The 14,732-nt window shown below is 45.3% G+C and overlaps 1 protein-coding gene across 1 annotated transcript in view; it reads right to left on the bottom strand.

Annotated features, from left to right (window-relative positions):
• Window positions 1-5,123: 5,123 nt before the first annotated feature.
• CEP350 (centrosomal protein 350) overlaps window positions 5,124-14,732 on the bottom strand; it is a 64,882-nt gene continuing 55,273 nt past the window's right edge. The window contains 1 exon segment of the mRNA XM_059821663.1: window positions 5,124-7,886. Coding sequence (XP_059677646.1) covers window positions 7,722-7,886 — 165 coding nt within the window. The 3' untranslated portion in view covers window positions 5,124-7,721.

Below are 14,732 nucleotides of genomic sequence, written 5' to 3'. Positions count from 1 at the left end.
AAAAGCCCCATTTCCCCAATTAGTATCTCCCAACAGCCTCAAAGAGCGAGTGAGAATTGTGCAACCTGCCACCTCCCCGCCGGCTGAAGTCAGCTGGGGCACTCCAATCCAGGTGGCACTTTTCCACTGGTGGCACCAGTCACACCTCCGCTGAGACACGGTTTCAGACAAGACCTTTGGCAGCGCCTGCGCAATAAACCTGCCAGCTTCCGCAGCTTTGCCCAGACAGGGAATAATGCACGGAGTGGATGTGAACCCCGACTGCTACCCACACCCTGCGTCGGCTCTGCTGGGCTTACGCCTATGAAGACCAGGAAAGCCCCTCATAGCCCCCACGGGTAGCTGGGAATTGCCGACTACGCGAGACAGGCTTGGTCGGATACAGTTGATTTCTACCTTTCAAGCCCAACCAGCCTGTAATAACAATAGACGTAAAAGAAAATCCGGGGTGCATTCTCAGGATGTGATGAATGTGTTCACGTAGTTTGTGTCTGCAGAGAGACTACAGCAGTACCAGCCCCTTTCTGCTATTCACCCGCTGCTGATTCATCCCTGCTTGGAAGGACGGCAGCGACGCTGCCCTTGCTCTTTTCGGAGGGACCTGGTGGGACTGGGAGGAACTGGTGCCGTCTTTGGTATGCCTGGGTAGGAAATGTTTTACCTGCACATTTAAGATCTACTTGAAGTCGTAAATCATCACCATGACCCAAGATGCACAGAGCAGATGTTTTCCACTCCAGCTCACCTGCCCAGCTTCCAGGAGCAGATTGGAGGAGGCCACACCGCCCAGATTTGCCACATCATTATTTGGCAGCTGGCTTAATCGCAGCGCATGAAACTGAGAATACCACACAGATGACAACGGAGCACTCCTCTCTTGCTGTGGCAGTAGTCCTGCAACGTAAGCAAGGTCTCACCTACCAAGGATCGGTGTGCCCAAGCACAGGTTCACTGAGCAGCACTGGCTCCATCACCTCTGCAGAGCAACGCAGCAGGACACGAACACTGGACCAGGCTCCTTGCTGAGCTCCACAAGCCAAGCAACATAAAGGGTAGGATCCCCTGCACCCTCCTTTATTTTGCTGGAATAAAAGAAAATAAAATCTCTGGGACACACCCCAGAACTGGCCTTAATTCCACCTCCAGCAAATTCACAGACAAAACCCTAGTTCAAGGCAGCCTAGATTTCACGGGACGGTGACAGACATGTCAGCCTGCAAGAAGTCGTCACCAGTAACCAACACTGGGGAGGGAACGCAGCCCAAGGGACACAGCAGGTCTTGCACAGCTAGAGCAAAGGGCTGGAAAACTGGGGCCAAGAGAAACATTCAGAGCAGGAACCAACCAGACTTGCTCCAGGCCATCCTCAGACAGCACACTTAGCAGGCAAAAGAAGACATCTTCGCCCCAAATGTCCCCCCTATGCCCTGCTCCTGCCCAACGTTCACCCTCTTGAATGGAGCTGCTGCCCCCCGCCAGCTGTATTCTCATTTTCCCCAAATTTCTGCAGGACCTTATTCAGGAAGAGGCAGGAAGGCGCAGGGCTGGGGTTTTGTTTGCTCCTGATTCCAGACCTTGCAGGGTGCCTTTCCCTCCCCCACGGGACCCGCATCCCAGAGAGCGCCTATGCTTTCAAACTCCATTACATCTCATCTGCATTCCTGCGCGCCAACAGCCCGTGCTCCCGGCTGGGTGCCAGCGTCCGGGCAGCCCCCCTCTTCTTCCCGAGCGCTGAAGAGAGCTGCCGGCTTTTAGCAGCTCCCCACCGGCTCCTTTTCTTCTGAGGGCTGTGTTAATGAGAGCCCGGACATTGCAGAAGCCCTTGTGCTAGGCAGGGCGCAGCGACGTCTGGAGCAGACTCAACATTTCAAGTGCTCCAGCGCTGTGCCAGGCATTTGAGGATGTGGGATGGCTGCAGCTGGCACCACCTCCCTGGGGAGGCACCCGGGAGCAGGTGGCACCCGGGAAGGGAGGCACCAAAACAGTCCCACTCAATCCAGCGTGCCGTTGGGAAGGCGGCTGCCTGCCATTGCCCAACCCGGGAGTTTCACCAGGTCCACGGGTGAAATGGCCGTCAAAGGCAACTGCGCTCTGAAGGTTCTGGGAAGAGTTGCACAAACACCACCGTAGAAAGTCAGTGCCAAAGTGAAGCAATGTAGACTTGCAAATGAGGAAATTAGAGCCTTCATCAAGCTGATTACTGGGCATCCTGGGCAAGGACAGCAGCAGCAATGCAGCAGTTTGCTGTGTCACTCGCCAGAGCGCCGTGGCAGCGTTCCCACCACTCGAGCCATTTTAAAGGGAAGCCAGTTCTTTAGCCAGAGAAGCACAGATCAATTATTTTTTCCATGTGAAAGGCACTCTAAGCCCCTTCCAGGGATGGATGCTGATGGCTGCAAGTAGATCAACTGTCTGAAAATACAGGACTCTCAGAGCAAAAATCGCTGCAGGGTGAGGAAAGCAGCGTCATGGATGCTCTCCTGCTGCTCGGTAATGAGAGCACAGAGGCTGTAGCACCACTTTGTCTCGGCCCTTTGGACATCAAACAACCCACCGCCGCGCTTTGGCTTGTTCAACCTCCCGAGCTCAGAGGGCTGTGATGTGCTTCTCTGTCTGCATGAGGGCTGTGGATGGCGTTCCCGGCGCGCTCCACTGATGACTACTCCTAGCGCATGCTGGCACCGCGGGACTGCAGCAAAGCTGCTTTCCATAATGGAAGTCCGAGCACAGCAAGTCCTCCTCCAGGATGAGGAACCTCTGCTAAGGGAAAGCAAAGAGCAAACAACTCCTCGGCACAGTGCAAAGCCCTTGCAACGGTTTTGTTCATGCAGGTCCCCCCCGTGTCATGCATACACCTCTCCCAGGCAGAGAAGAGTGGCGAGGAGTAACTACCACACAGCATCATCCAAGCTGGAAAGGCCAACGCTGGGTTTTGTAGACATCTGTAGTAAACAGTAAGCAAAGCCTTTTCTGCTGGGCTGTATGGTAACAAATGGCACCAGAACACAGCAGAGGTACAGGAGCAGCAGTGGCTGTGGGCACTGAGGAGGCTCGATAAACATGCTTGGTCTTACACATTCCACGCTGCCACTCGTTCGCCATGTGCCCGCACGCCTGTGGTTTGGCACTGTCACTGTTCAGCCATCCTCTTACAGAGCTCCAGGACCTTTCACACATTAAAGCGGGGTTGGTTGGTTGTTGTTTTTTTTTTTTCTGGAAAGGAAACAGCAAAGATTTAGGAAAGTTCCACCAATACATAAAGTTTCCAGGGAACAACGTTTGCCCCCTCGGTGAAGAAGTGATCAGTGCTGGTAACAGCAGATGTAACAATTCAGGAGCCTAACTGAGGGATCCGAAACAAGGCTGAGGCTCTGAAGAATTTAATTCCAAGACTGTTGTTTAGCATAAAAATAGCTTCCCCCCCCCCCCCCCCCCCGCAAATGTTTTAAACCATGTGTTTTTAAAACCTATTTTAAATACACATGTGCAAGGAGGAATTTTTCTCCCACAGATCACGCAGTGCACTCCTGCAATGATTATGCAATGTTATTTTCTGATTTTGCTTTTATCAAGACTCAGCTTTAACAATAAGAAATTCTTAATAATGTTATGATTGTAATTAAGGCAACTCTAATGGGATTTTGTGGACTGTGATTGGCATCCTAAGTACAGCATCAGACAGAAAGGGGAACGTACAAGGGATGAATCTCCAGCACACCTTCAGAATTAGCAACCGGGTGGATAATTACAAAGCTCCATTTTATAAAGAACCAGGAAACAATATTAATTTATAAATCAGTTTATTTACAGATTTTGTTCTCTTAAAGTACATTTCAGTTACCAAAGATATTTACACTGGTGTACACAGGGACGACCCTGGTTATTTTACAGTTCTTAATTACAAAAAAACCCACCAACTCTCCCCATCCTTGGGTCTGCCTACTGTGCAAAGCTGCTCTGGATGTGAACATGAGCTGAAACTGGCCCAAAACCCAAGTTACCAGGTTATTTACACATACACAGTAACCGGGTTTCTTTTCAGCATCTCCACAACACAGTACACAGGCAGACGGAGCCTCCCAAAAGGTGGCTTTGCAAACATGTATCAAAAGGCTCTGCAAAGTCAAGGAAAAAAAACTAGTAAATGCAAGTTAATTACAGTATTCCTCTTTCATCTGTATATATTTTTGTATTTAATGTTTAAATTACAAATAAGTTCAATAGTTTGCTTCTCTCCGTTTTAGTTGATTTGTAAACACTTCAGATGCACTAAATACCTTATAAGATTCAACTGTTTCTCTGCTGAAAAGTACTTTATTTTCTTAATATTCTTAAGGTAGCAAAGGGATATGAAAGGCGGAACTGCATGCAGTTCCTCGCAGAATAGTCGCTTAAAAGGTCTCTATCACTGTGCTACTGAAGATCTTCTGCAGGTACACACTTATTCAAGTATTGCAAAAAGCTAAGGCCACTTTTTCAAGAAAGGAAAGTGAACAACATGGGATTTTTCAATCCCTCGTTCCACCTTGTGAGCAACAAGACTTTTCTGAAAGGCAGAAGTACTGATAATCCACAGCTCGGCTCAGGGAGCATCCTGCTGTGAGAGAGGTACTTGTGCTCCTTGTCCTCACAAGCCTGGGCTTTCCCACCTGGCACCGAGATCCTTCCGAAGAGGCAATGGCATCCGCCCAGGGATGACAGCCACTGCGCCTGAAACAGCTTATGGGTCTCAGAAAAACATCTCAGCCTCGAATCTTCTAACATGGTTGCACCAAGATAACCAGGACCCAGAAATACCATCTTGTTCTTATAATGGAAAGGGTGGGGAGAGGAGAGAAATAGAGAATTCAGCCTCCATTTGTGAGACTCCATGATTCCCCATACCTCCTCATTACCAGCCACGACCCGGACAGACCATTGCTTCATTGCGGTAATCATCAGCCCACAAGTACTCAACACACTCGAGGTTTTGAGTATACACTCAACTCAAAGCAACTCAACACACCTGAGGTATTGAGAAGATAATTCACATACGTTCAAGTCTTTTTAGGGTTGCTCCTACCAAGGATTGCTACCAAAAATAAAACGGTGATGTTTGCAAAGGAATAACGCCATTACTTAGACACAGCTTCCTTCTGCCCAAACAACTGTAAATATAGATAGTACTTCTGTTGAGGGTACTAAACTAGTGCTATCCAAGCCAACAAGACAACAGGCATACGATCTCCAGTGGTCCCCAGCACCTTGGCAGGCCAACTGTACAACCTTCTCCCGGCTGGTGGACAGACCAGAAAAGCTGTGTCAGCCCCGCCGAACAGCCGAAAAGCCTCAGGGATGCAGGGCAACCTTCTCAACGCTGGCCGTGGTATCTACAGAACAGAAACTAAACTTCATTTCTCTGATACTCCAGCCACAAACCTACGCTGCAGGTTTCTGCCTTCCTTCCGTAACTGCTACCTATAAAAATAGCAATCCTCGCTATTGAAGAAGATACACCCAGGAAAGGGAATCTGAGGCGGTGATCCAATCAGTGATACTATGCTGGTTAAATGCAGCAGCTTTAGTTTGCTTCTATCTTAAGCATTCGAGAGTTTCCTGGTTCAGCATCGTGACATTTTACGTGGACAAGTGAATCACTTAGGGAAAAGCAGCTGAACAATGCTCCTGCAAGACCATCTGACTTCCAGCCAGCCAGAAGGGCCACTACGGCAGGACAGACATGCATATGCCCGTTGGAGGTGTTCCTATACACCATGACCTCCTCCTTGTTCTTCCATTCCCATGAATATGGCTCACCGTTAACTCACAAGTGAGGTGCTGGCAACACTACACCTGAGAATTTGCATGGACCTCTGACAAATCCAACATTTCCCAGTGCTGTCCCTGAAGAATTACCAGCTGTGTGTCGTTGTGCAAAATGCAAATATTCCAATGATAGCTTTCAAAAAAAAAAAAGGTGGAAAAGAGAAAAGAAAATGGAGCAGTAGCAGAGGTATGCAGAGCAGGAAGCCCAAGAACCAAAGAGATGAATGAAATGGTAGAGATCTCCTCGCCACGCCTATCGTGGGCTGCAGCATCTTTGGGGCACCTCTGAGGGCTTCAGAGTGTCCTCCTGCACTCCAATGTGTCTTGAGACTGTGACTCTCCTCTGGGGCTTGTCCCAGGTTAGCAACAGGGACATCCACTATTAAGGCATCAACATTCGACCCCAGATTGTCTGTGTTCCTCCAAGAAAAACACAAGAGTGGGAGAGACAGGTTAGGAACGAGCACTCGGCAAAAGGACACTGCAGTTGAACCCAGCACTGAATCAATCACTAACAGCTGCCCATGGCCTAGAAGTTCCGGGAAAGGAAGGAAACAGATGGAGCAGGGAAGTTTCACATTATTTTTCAGCTCGGTCCTCTCAACTCTCCCTTGTCTCCGAACCAGGTATGGTCAAGGTCCATTCCTAGTCCTGCCTTTGCTTCCCACCCCTGGTCACTGTGGTTTGGTTCTTCTTACCTTCCCCCCCTGTATCTGTCTCGGGAAGCTGGAGGGTTGGTGCAAGGAATATGGGGCTCTGGAATTTTCCAGAACAGATGCTTTCTCAAGTTTGGCTGTCTCAAAACATAAGACAGCGCAGCCAAGAGCACAAGACACTCTCCTATAACCCACTTAATAAATTATCTGAAAATAAATAAAAAACCCACAAGCACAAAACATGCAGACAGTCAAGCACTGGACACCGCTTTCTTTGGTGAATACACTCTGTTCTCTAAATTGTTCAAGTAACGGCTTCTCCGATTTATTAGGTGACAGTAAGGGAGGAAGCTGAAGGATTGAAGGCCAAATTTTTGTGAGGAAACGTTTCCCACTCCTGCATGTCTCGTGCCTGAGAAAATCCTGAGTATCCATTATCTGGGAGCAGCTGGTGCTCCAGGAAGAAAAGAAGTGCTCCTGGTAGGAGGAAAGTTGTCCACGGGGTCATCTTTCACGCTTGACATTAGGCGGCCTTTATCTTGCTCCACCTCGGGACTGAAGCAAGTTACATAGGAAAAGCAGCAAGAATTCTTTACTTGAATGCAGAAAGCAACATCATCTAACTTCCCTGGACTGGCTGGCACCATACTTGGTACCACATCACAGAAGAAAGATGAAAACCAGCTTCACAGAGAAGGGAATTAAACGGGCTCTGGAGCAGAAGAAACTGATGCACATTGTTAGGGCTGCAGGAGAAGAGGTGTTAAGGTTATAACACTGTTCAGTACGGTAAGTCTCCATTTATGACTAAAACCTGGCCAAACCGTTTCTTCTCCAAATTACTCACATTTCTAAAGACAAGTCGAGTACTGATGGCAGACAGCCTTTCCAGCAAAACAGCCAATATCCCAACTTAACCCAACCCTTTCAGAGCACAAGCTGAACATGTCAAAGCCCCAGGCCGGGGCCCCAGAAAGCTGCTGACAGTTATGTGGCATAACTGCATTGGCACACGAACAGTCTTGAGCACTCCACAATACAGCCTCGAGTGAGGGATCAGCTTGTTCCAAACAACAAATCCAGTGCGAGGTCTCTAGTGGCAGTGGATACAAATTGAAGTTCCTTTAATCACATATGAACTGCCTTTAAACCCCACGCATGGAAGTCCAGCAGCAGCGCTTGCAGGGTCGAGAGTACGTCAGGAGTCAGGAAGGCCCGTGACTCAGTGGTTACGCAGCTGTAAGTTTATTTTCAGCACTGTCAGACAAGCAGCAATCTCCGCTGTTTCTCATTTATCTGGTTCAGTACATCAACAGTGTCTCTGATTAAGGCCTCGAAGATCCCGTCTGCCAACTGCATCTTTACACACAGTTCGTCCTCATCATAGTTCACCCACTGCGCTTCTTCCTCGTGAAGTTCCTGCACCTTGGAGGTTAGAAAGGAAAAGGCAAAACAAACATTACAATTCTGTTGCTCTAGGATAGTATCCCCTGCAAAGTTCCAGAGAGTCCAAACCAGTGCGCATCTGCCAACAACATATCTGTCTTTGTAAGAGATTACAGGAAACGCTTGGAATAGCAAAATGAACACAGATCTATTTGAACCAGGCTATTTCATGGGATGAACATTTTCTACCGTTCTACCCATTTTAAAAGGATCTCATATTCCTGCACAAGTTTTTCACTTGAAAGAACTCAGCTAATGGGATATTCTTGGCCAACAGCAGAAGCTCCATTAAAAAAGTCCCTAATTGTGTATTTCCAAGAAGCTGATTCCATGCAGCTTAAACTGGTAAAAAATCATGCAAAGGCCTTGAACAGGAGAAGGAGAAAAAGAAAAGACTTTACTGCAGTTTAGTTTATTTGAATAAGAATTAGAAAACCTAAAGGAAATAACTAACTTTTCCAGTTCTTCTGTATAGGAAGATAAAATGCTGGCATGTGTTGTATGATAGTATGACAACTCATTTGCACAGAATACTCCATGCTTCGTTGGATTTGAGAGCATTATTACAAATGGAATTTTGTACCATTACAGCTAAAATAATAACTCAAAAAGTACATATTTCCTTCTGTTCCTAAGATCCTGTTTTACTGGTCACTCACAAATAATTTGTCTCAGTGACCATTTCAGTATTACAGATACATCCTAACAAAGCTCAGACTTTTGAGAAAAGAAAGAGTGGGTGCAAACATCACTCATTTAAAATGACAAAGAAAACCTGCTGAAAGCTCTTTCTCTGCTCAGCTTCAGCAGAAAGCCCCTCTGACTGTAAATCCTACACTCTGAACTCAAAATACATTTACACTGTCCACACAGACAAGTGGGCCAGACACCTAGACACTGTCAAAACAAGGTTAAAACATACTAAAAATCCACTAACCCAGTATCAATATGTAATAGTGTCGTTATCTAAAGAGAGTATAAGAGTTACAGCCCCAACACCCTCTCTCCCTCTTTCACCTGAAGCTAAACCACCCAGAAACTTGCCTGTTTTGAAGGTGACAGCTGCTGTAGCATAATGATGATTCAATAACCCAAACCCAGTGTGAAGCCCAAGAACAGGCTGCTATGGGAACCCCAGGGAACCGGCACTGCTTCAGGGTTTATAGCCATTCATAAGGCTTCAGTTATACATGGGCTTTCAGTCTGACAGCTCCTTTCTCCCTCTCTTAAGAGAGCTTGGGGAGAGGGGCAGGAATCTCATTCTGCAAACAGCTTTGGAGGAGTCACTCTACGTGCTTACAAATCTCTGTGCTACCACAGCGAAACACTCCACTTCAGCACAGCCCTCGTGTCCCATATGGCTGTCAAAGACAAGTTGTTAATGGTTTCATTATGCTTTGTACTAATAAGGAAGAAGCAACAATATTGGCAATCAAACTTTGAATGAGTGTTGTAGGTGAAAAATAATTTAAATTGAATGGTAACAAGCGGCAGATAATTGGGTGTAAGTTTGTGTGTGGGTGAATGTCTGAAACAGACTTCTGAACTCTCCCAAGCAGAAGCTTGCTGCCTGCAACCTGTATGTGCTGGCTGTAAATTTTGAAAAACCCTGAACTAAACAATAGCAGCATGTCCCAAGTCCTCCCATCAATAAAGAGGCGTAAGATAGAAGCACCAATGTGGAGGCTGATCATGTGCTGTGTGTTTGCATCACAGACTATTTAGATGAGGAAAAGCAAGAGACAGGGGTCATGAAAAGCAGAGGTGGTGCAAAAAAGAAGGGTTCCCAAAAAGCAGAAGTGGTCTGGGAAAGAAAACAGGGGCCCCAAAGGGAAAAGGTGAAGATCCTGGCTGGAGGAAAGATCCTGGAAATGGGGGAAGACCCTGGAGATGAAAGAAGTGGGTGGAGACTAATGCCAGGGGATGCCCAGGGACCTTAACGGATGACATCTGAGACTGAGACTGGTAACCGGCAGCAGCTGAACAATACCAACTGACAGGATTTTCTGCCCAACCCTCCCAGGCCAGCAGCGACCTCGCTGCTGGGAAGCGAAGTCAAGACCTAGTGAACATAACACGGGGGGTGGGGGGGAAGCAAATGAGTAAAATAATCAAGCAGATTAAAAGCTCTGATCTCGCTGGCCCTTAAACAAACCCAAATATCCCGATCTACACTAAGCTGCTGTTTATTCTGTCTCACCTGCCACAATGTGATGGGACAGTTCCTTTACTGTGCTCTAGGAGGCAAAAAAACCCCAAAACAAACAACAAGAGAGATTCAGGGGATAAAGAAACACAAGTAAACGGGAGAGGACAAGGTAACTTGATCCAGGCAGAGACAGTCTGGATTTTAAAAAGCATCAGAAAGATCGAGAAAGAAAAACAGTATCAGTGATTAATTTTCTCTTGCCTCTATCATTCCTCTCTTTCTCAGAGGCACAGTGCACAATTTCCTTTGGCATTAGGAGGACCTCCTCGAGCATACTTTTGGAAAACTAAGAGAACGTGCAATTTGCAGCTGCAGGCAAGTCTTGTTCATAGTGTATTCAGAACACGTGTGGAAACTGCCGTGCTGCAAAGCTGCAGACATCTGAGCCAAGGCAGTTGCGACTGCTTTGCCTGGGAAATGTTTGATCCGTTTGTTGTATTATTACAAACTGCTTCTAAGCAATGGAGACAGTTTGCTTGTATTTGGCTTATATTTGATGACTATCGTGGCTTTCATGGAAGTGGGCTTTGCACTGTCTTCAGTACATGCACAGCATTTAAGTTCTCGCACATTCTCACGACAAAAGTAAAACTTCACGTATTTGATACCGGGAAGTAAGCTCTCTATACCAGAGAGAAACTGCATTTGGGCAAAGTCAGGAAAAAAAGAATTTTTAATGAAAATGAATTCCATCCTACAGGAAAAGATAAATAGGGACACAATGCAGAAGGCTCTGTAGTATGGTTTTTGTGTGCTTTGCTTGTTTTTAAACACTCAAAGAAGGGAGCATGCACACAAAAGAAAAATCAGGAGATAATGAGGTAGTGTGATCCTGCTGGCCATCTAATAAATGCCACACTACCCAAAAACTAACACTTAAAAGAATATAATCTGAAGGAAACTTTAGAAAGCAAATTACTAAGTTTCAACTTCTGAAGGTTCCTATTCAAAACCACGAATATCTGCAAAATAAACTACATTTAAGGAGTAACTAGATCATTTGGAGACTGACAAATACAAAAATCCAAAAATAAACTACTGCCTTGGAAGAATGCCAGTAGGAGGAAGGCAGGCAGGTACACTCTCACAGACCTTCACTCTCAGAGTGCCTGGAAATGGTAAGATGCACGACCGTGCATATGAGCAGGCTTCGATTCTCTTCTTACTGTTGCACTCCCCTTGGGTTTAGATCTCGGGCGCCACAGAAGTGGGCTTTCCAATTAAGCCAGCTTGATAGCAACAGCTTTGCTTTCTTGCAGAGTTCAAAACCGTATGGCGAGAAACATTCTAGCCGGTAAGTCAACAGGTCAGAAGATCCAGTACTTTTCAGCACTCTGTTGGCAGGCTTCTCAGGTGCAAAAGCTAAACACGTAGGTTTGGCAGTATCATGTGAGCTTTGCTTTCTCAAGCTCCAGATAAAAGGGAAGCGGGGGGTGGCAGGGAAAGCAATGGCAGAGTTTATGCAAACAGATCAGCAGAGGGAGTTTTGGCTGAAGACCCAAGTGGAAAAAAACGTAGTGGAAACAGTCTATTGTTAGCACCTGAACTTAAATAAGGAGATATGAGGGTTCCTGCTGTAGTTTAAAAGAGGTTTTGAAAGGTGCAGGCAGCCCTGATGTACTGAAATGCAGCACCTCAGTCTACGTGTACATTTGAGAGTCTCCCTGAGAGCACAGACAGCATACATGTGATAAAGGTGGCAACATGGACATGAGAAGAGGGAAGTAAACACTTAAACATTCCTTTAACTTGATTTTAAACAAAGTCGCTTTTCATAAACATGAACCTCCTGTACTTGTTTACCGAAAGCCAAGATTGGGGGCAAATGTTCGTAACTGTAGCAACTATCCAGCAGATCACAGATCTCTCTTAAGAAATCCCAATACAAATGCTTTCTGAGGACAGAGATGCCTGATCAAAGTTAACAGTGCTGAAAAAAAGGAGAAGAGGATGATGTTTTTTTATCACTGCCAGAAAAACCTGGCTAACTATATTGGTGTCAATGCTGGGAAAGCACAGACAAAAGTAAAAATGCAACTAAAGATGCAGTGACTGGAGGAAGCAGCAAAGATCAAGGCAGAGCAAGGAGGTGAAGGGCTCATCCATCCTGTTCTCCTCTTAATTCCCAGCAGGTGTGATGGCTGACTGCAGTCACCCACAGGACCCAGCATCACAGACGGCACCAGTGCAGCGCAGGCTGCTTCTACTGCCGTGCCTCTTCCCCACAAGGCTGAACTTTCGGTGGAGATAAGAACCACTGTGAACTGGATTTAGTATGATAAACCCAGAAGGACACATCCAGGGATAATCAGGGAGAGATTAAGCTGGGCACTTACTTCTGTGCCTTCAGAAGAAGTAAAAGGAAATTCAGCAAACAGCCATGGCTTCTGGTTTTAGAGCCACCCGACCAGCCAGGCAGACGGTGCCTCTATTTGACGGTCGTTACTAATGTGCTGGAGTAGAAGGCATACAAGAGAATCCCCTTCCTCTGTTATCAAAAGCCCTCTCACTCTTAGTCATGCCTAGCTCCTGGGTCAGACAGTACTGGACAGTCAGATGTGTTCAATCCTCTCACTGAAGTCACTAAAAATACATAGTTGTCTCAACAGAAAACTATCAAAGGATGTTTTCATTTGAAGGTTAGTTTTCCCTGAAAAAACTGGGAAGGACCTGTGCTCAAAGTTGAAATGCAAAGAACAAGCCTAAGAATGTTTACCTCTGCTTTAAAAAGATCATGTTTTAGTTTAACAGTTTTTGTCTTTACAAGCAGCAAAAGAATATGGAGAATCAAACAGCTCATATATGTATTCACATGACATCCCCTGCACATTGCAAGAGATGTATATTGGCCAAATCTTCACAAAAACTTGAACAAAGCATTTTCAATTATTATTTCTAAAGAAGCTTCTATAGCACCTAAACCTACCAAAAAAGTCTTGATTTCTCTTTCAGGAAACTGCTGGGCTGTACTACTTGAATACACTTTAAAGAAAATTTGGAAAACTCCAAAACTGACGTCTCAGTTTAGGGCTACACCGTGAGTTACTAGTGGATAGGCAGCAGATCTTGCACAGACCTTTATATGCACTTATGACCTTGGATATGCATTATCACAGAACTCATGACCTTAAGCACAAGTTGGATGCTGACTAGGAGACAAAGTTATCCAGATACTTCATGTTTTATAGCAATTTTAACAAAACAAGGTAAGAGGAATTGAACACTATCTCCTTAGGTTTTCAGTTAGAAGTTTCTCTGATAGTGTCTCACATTACAGTAATAAATTTGTTAGCAATGCCACTGAGACTACCTTACTCCTAAAGCGTGGCATGCTGTCATCTTCAGAGAGTTATTCCCAGTCTTCAGCTAAAATTTTATTACCATATTCTTGTGAGAACAAAATAATATTAAACGCATTATTTATTAAGCCAAGCTTGTCAGAGCTCCACTAACCTTTGCTGTCTGGGGCTGCATGTAAATCACAGACCAGATTGTTTGAACTTCAAACTTGTTCTACCTAAAGCACTTTGGATGCCTTCAACTAGAACAATTTTTTCCAGTCAGGAATCTTTCTTTCCAGGTATGGTTCAAAGAAATTAGGAAACTGGTACACAAGCATAGTAGTTGTACTATTAAGTCCTCTTAGGGATCTAAACATACGACTTTCTTGTGCATGCTTTAGCAGCCTCCATATCCCAGAAATGAGTGTATCCCAGAATGAAGCGTACTAGGACATGCAGGTCCTATACATAGATATTCTATTTACATACAATTAAAATTAAACCCCTGGGAAAAAGCCTGTGTTGGAAACCTTCCACTGATGGGCAATTAAAAGACCACACGACCCATGACTCAAAGTTACTTATACGTGCGCGTGTGTGGAATCAATTTCAGGTATAATTAAGTGAAGCACAGTGTTAATGACGACTCATATTCCCAAGCAGAACCTTCACTATCATTATAGCCAATAAAGATGTTAATCATCCTGCAATACAAGCCAACAAGTTAACTTTCAAAAAGTAGTACACAGTCAGACACGCTCTATCTTACGCAGTTTTAACACAGAACTGCCTCTGCCCCAGTGGCAGCTGCATTCGCTATTTCATGGCAAGTACTACAGGAGCAGAAGTCCTACTTACTGCTTCGCTTTGAAGAAATGCTTAGCTGTGGGTACCATCTGGCAGACTGGTTACCTTGTACTAGGGATTATCATGTCCCATACTGTTTTTTCGAAGTCTTTGCTGTTCTAACCCAACAACTTTTGCAACCTTTCAGTTGAATCTAGTTAGCAATCTGGTCTATTAAGTTCTCAGTATCACTGTTTCCAGTTAAACAAGTATTACTTCAAAATGAAAACATTTTAAATTAAAGTAAGAAAAACATATTCCCTTCCCAAAGAAAAAGTTTACTCTCCTTTCAGTCAAATATTTCAGTGTTTCCTTCTGTAAATTCATGCTTTAAACTTTTGGGAGTGGGCAAATTTATACTCTAGTCAAATCAGTGGGCATGAACAGAGAATTCACTCAAGTCACCTTACTTCACTGGCACTGGACTTCTATTCTTGTCAACAGAGTGTTCTCCAAAATTAATCACCTTCTATCAAGACCTCATGCACA

The sequence above is a fragment of the Gavia stellata genome, chromosome 10 (genome assembly GCF_030936135.1).
Source record: "Gavia stellata isolate bGavSte3 chromosome 10, bGavSte3.hap2, whole genome shotgun sequence".
NCBI classification, from domain to species: Eukaryota; Metazoa; Chordata; class Aves; order Gaviiformes; family Gaviidae; genus Gavia; species Gavia stellata.
The sequence above is the reverse complement of the archived record's forward strand: the minus strand, read 5'-3'. Positions and strand labels throughout refer to the sequence as shown.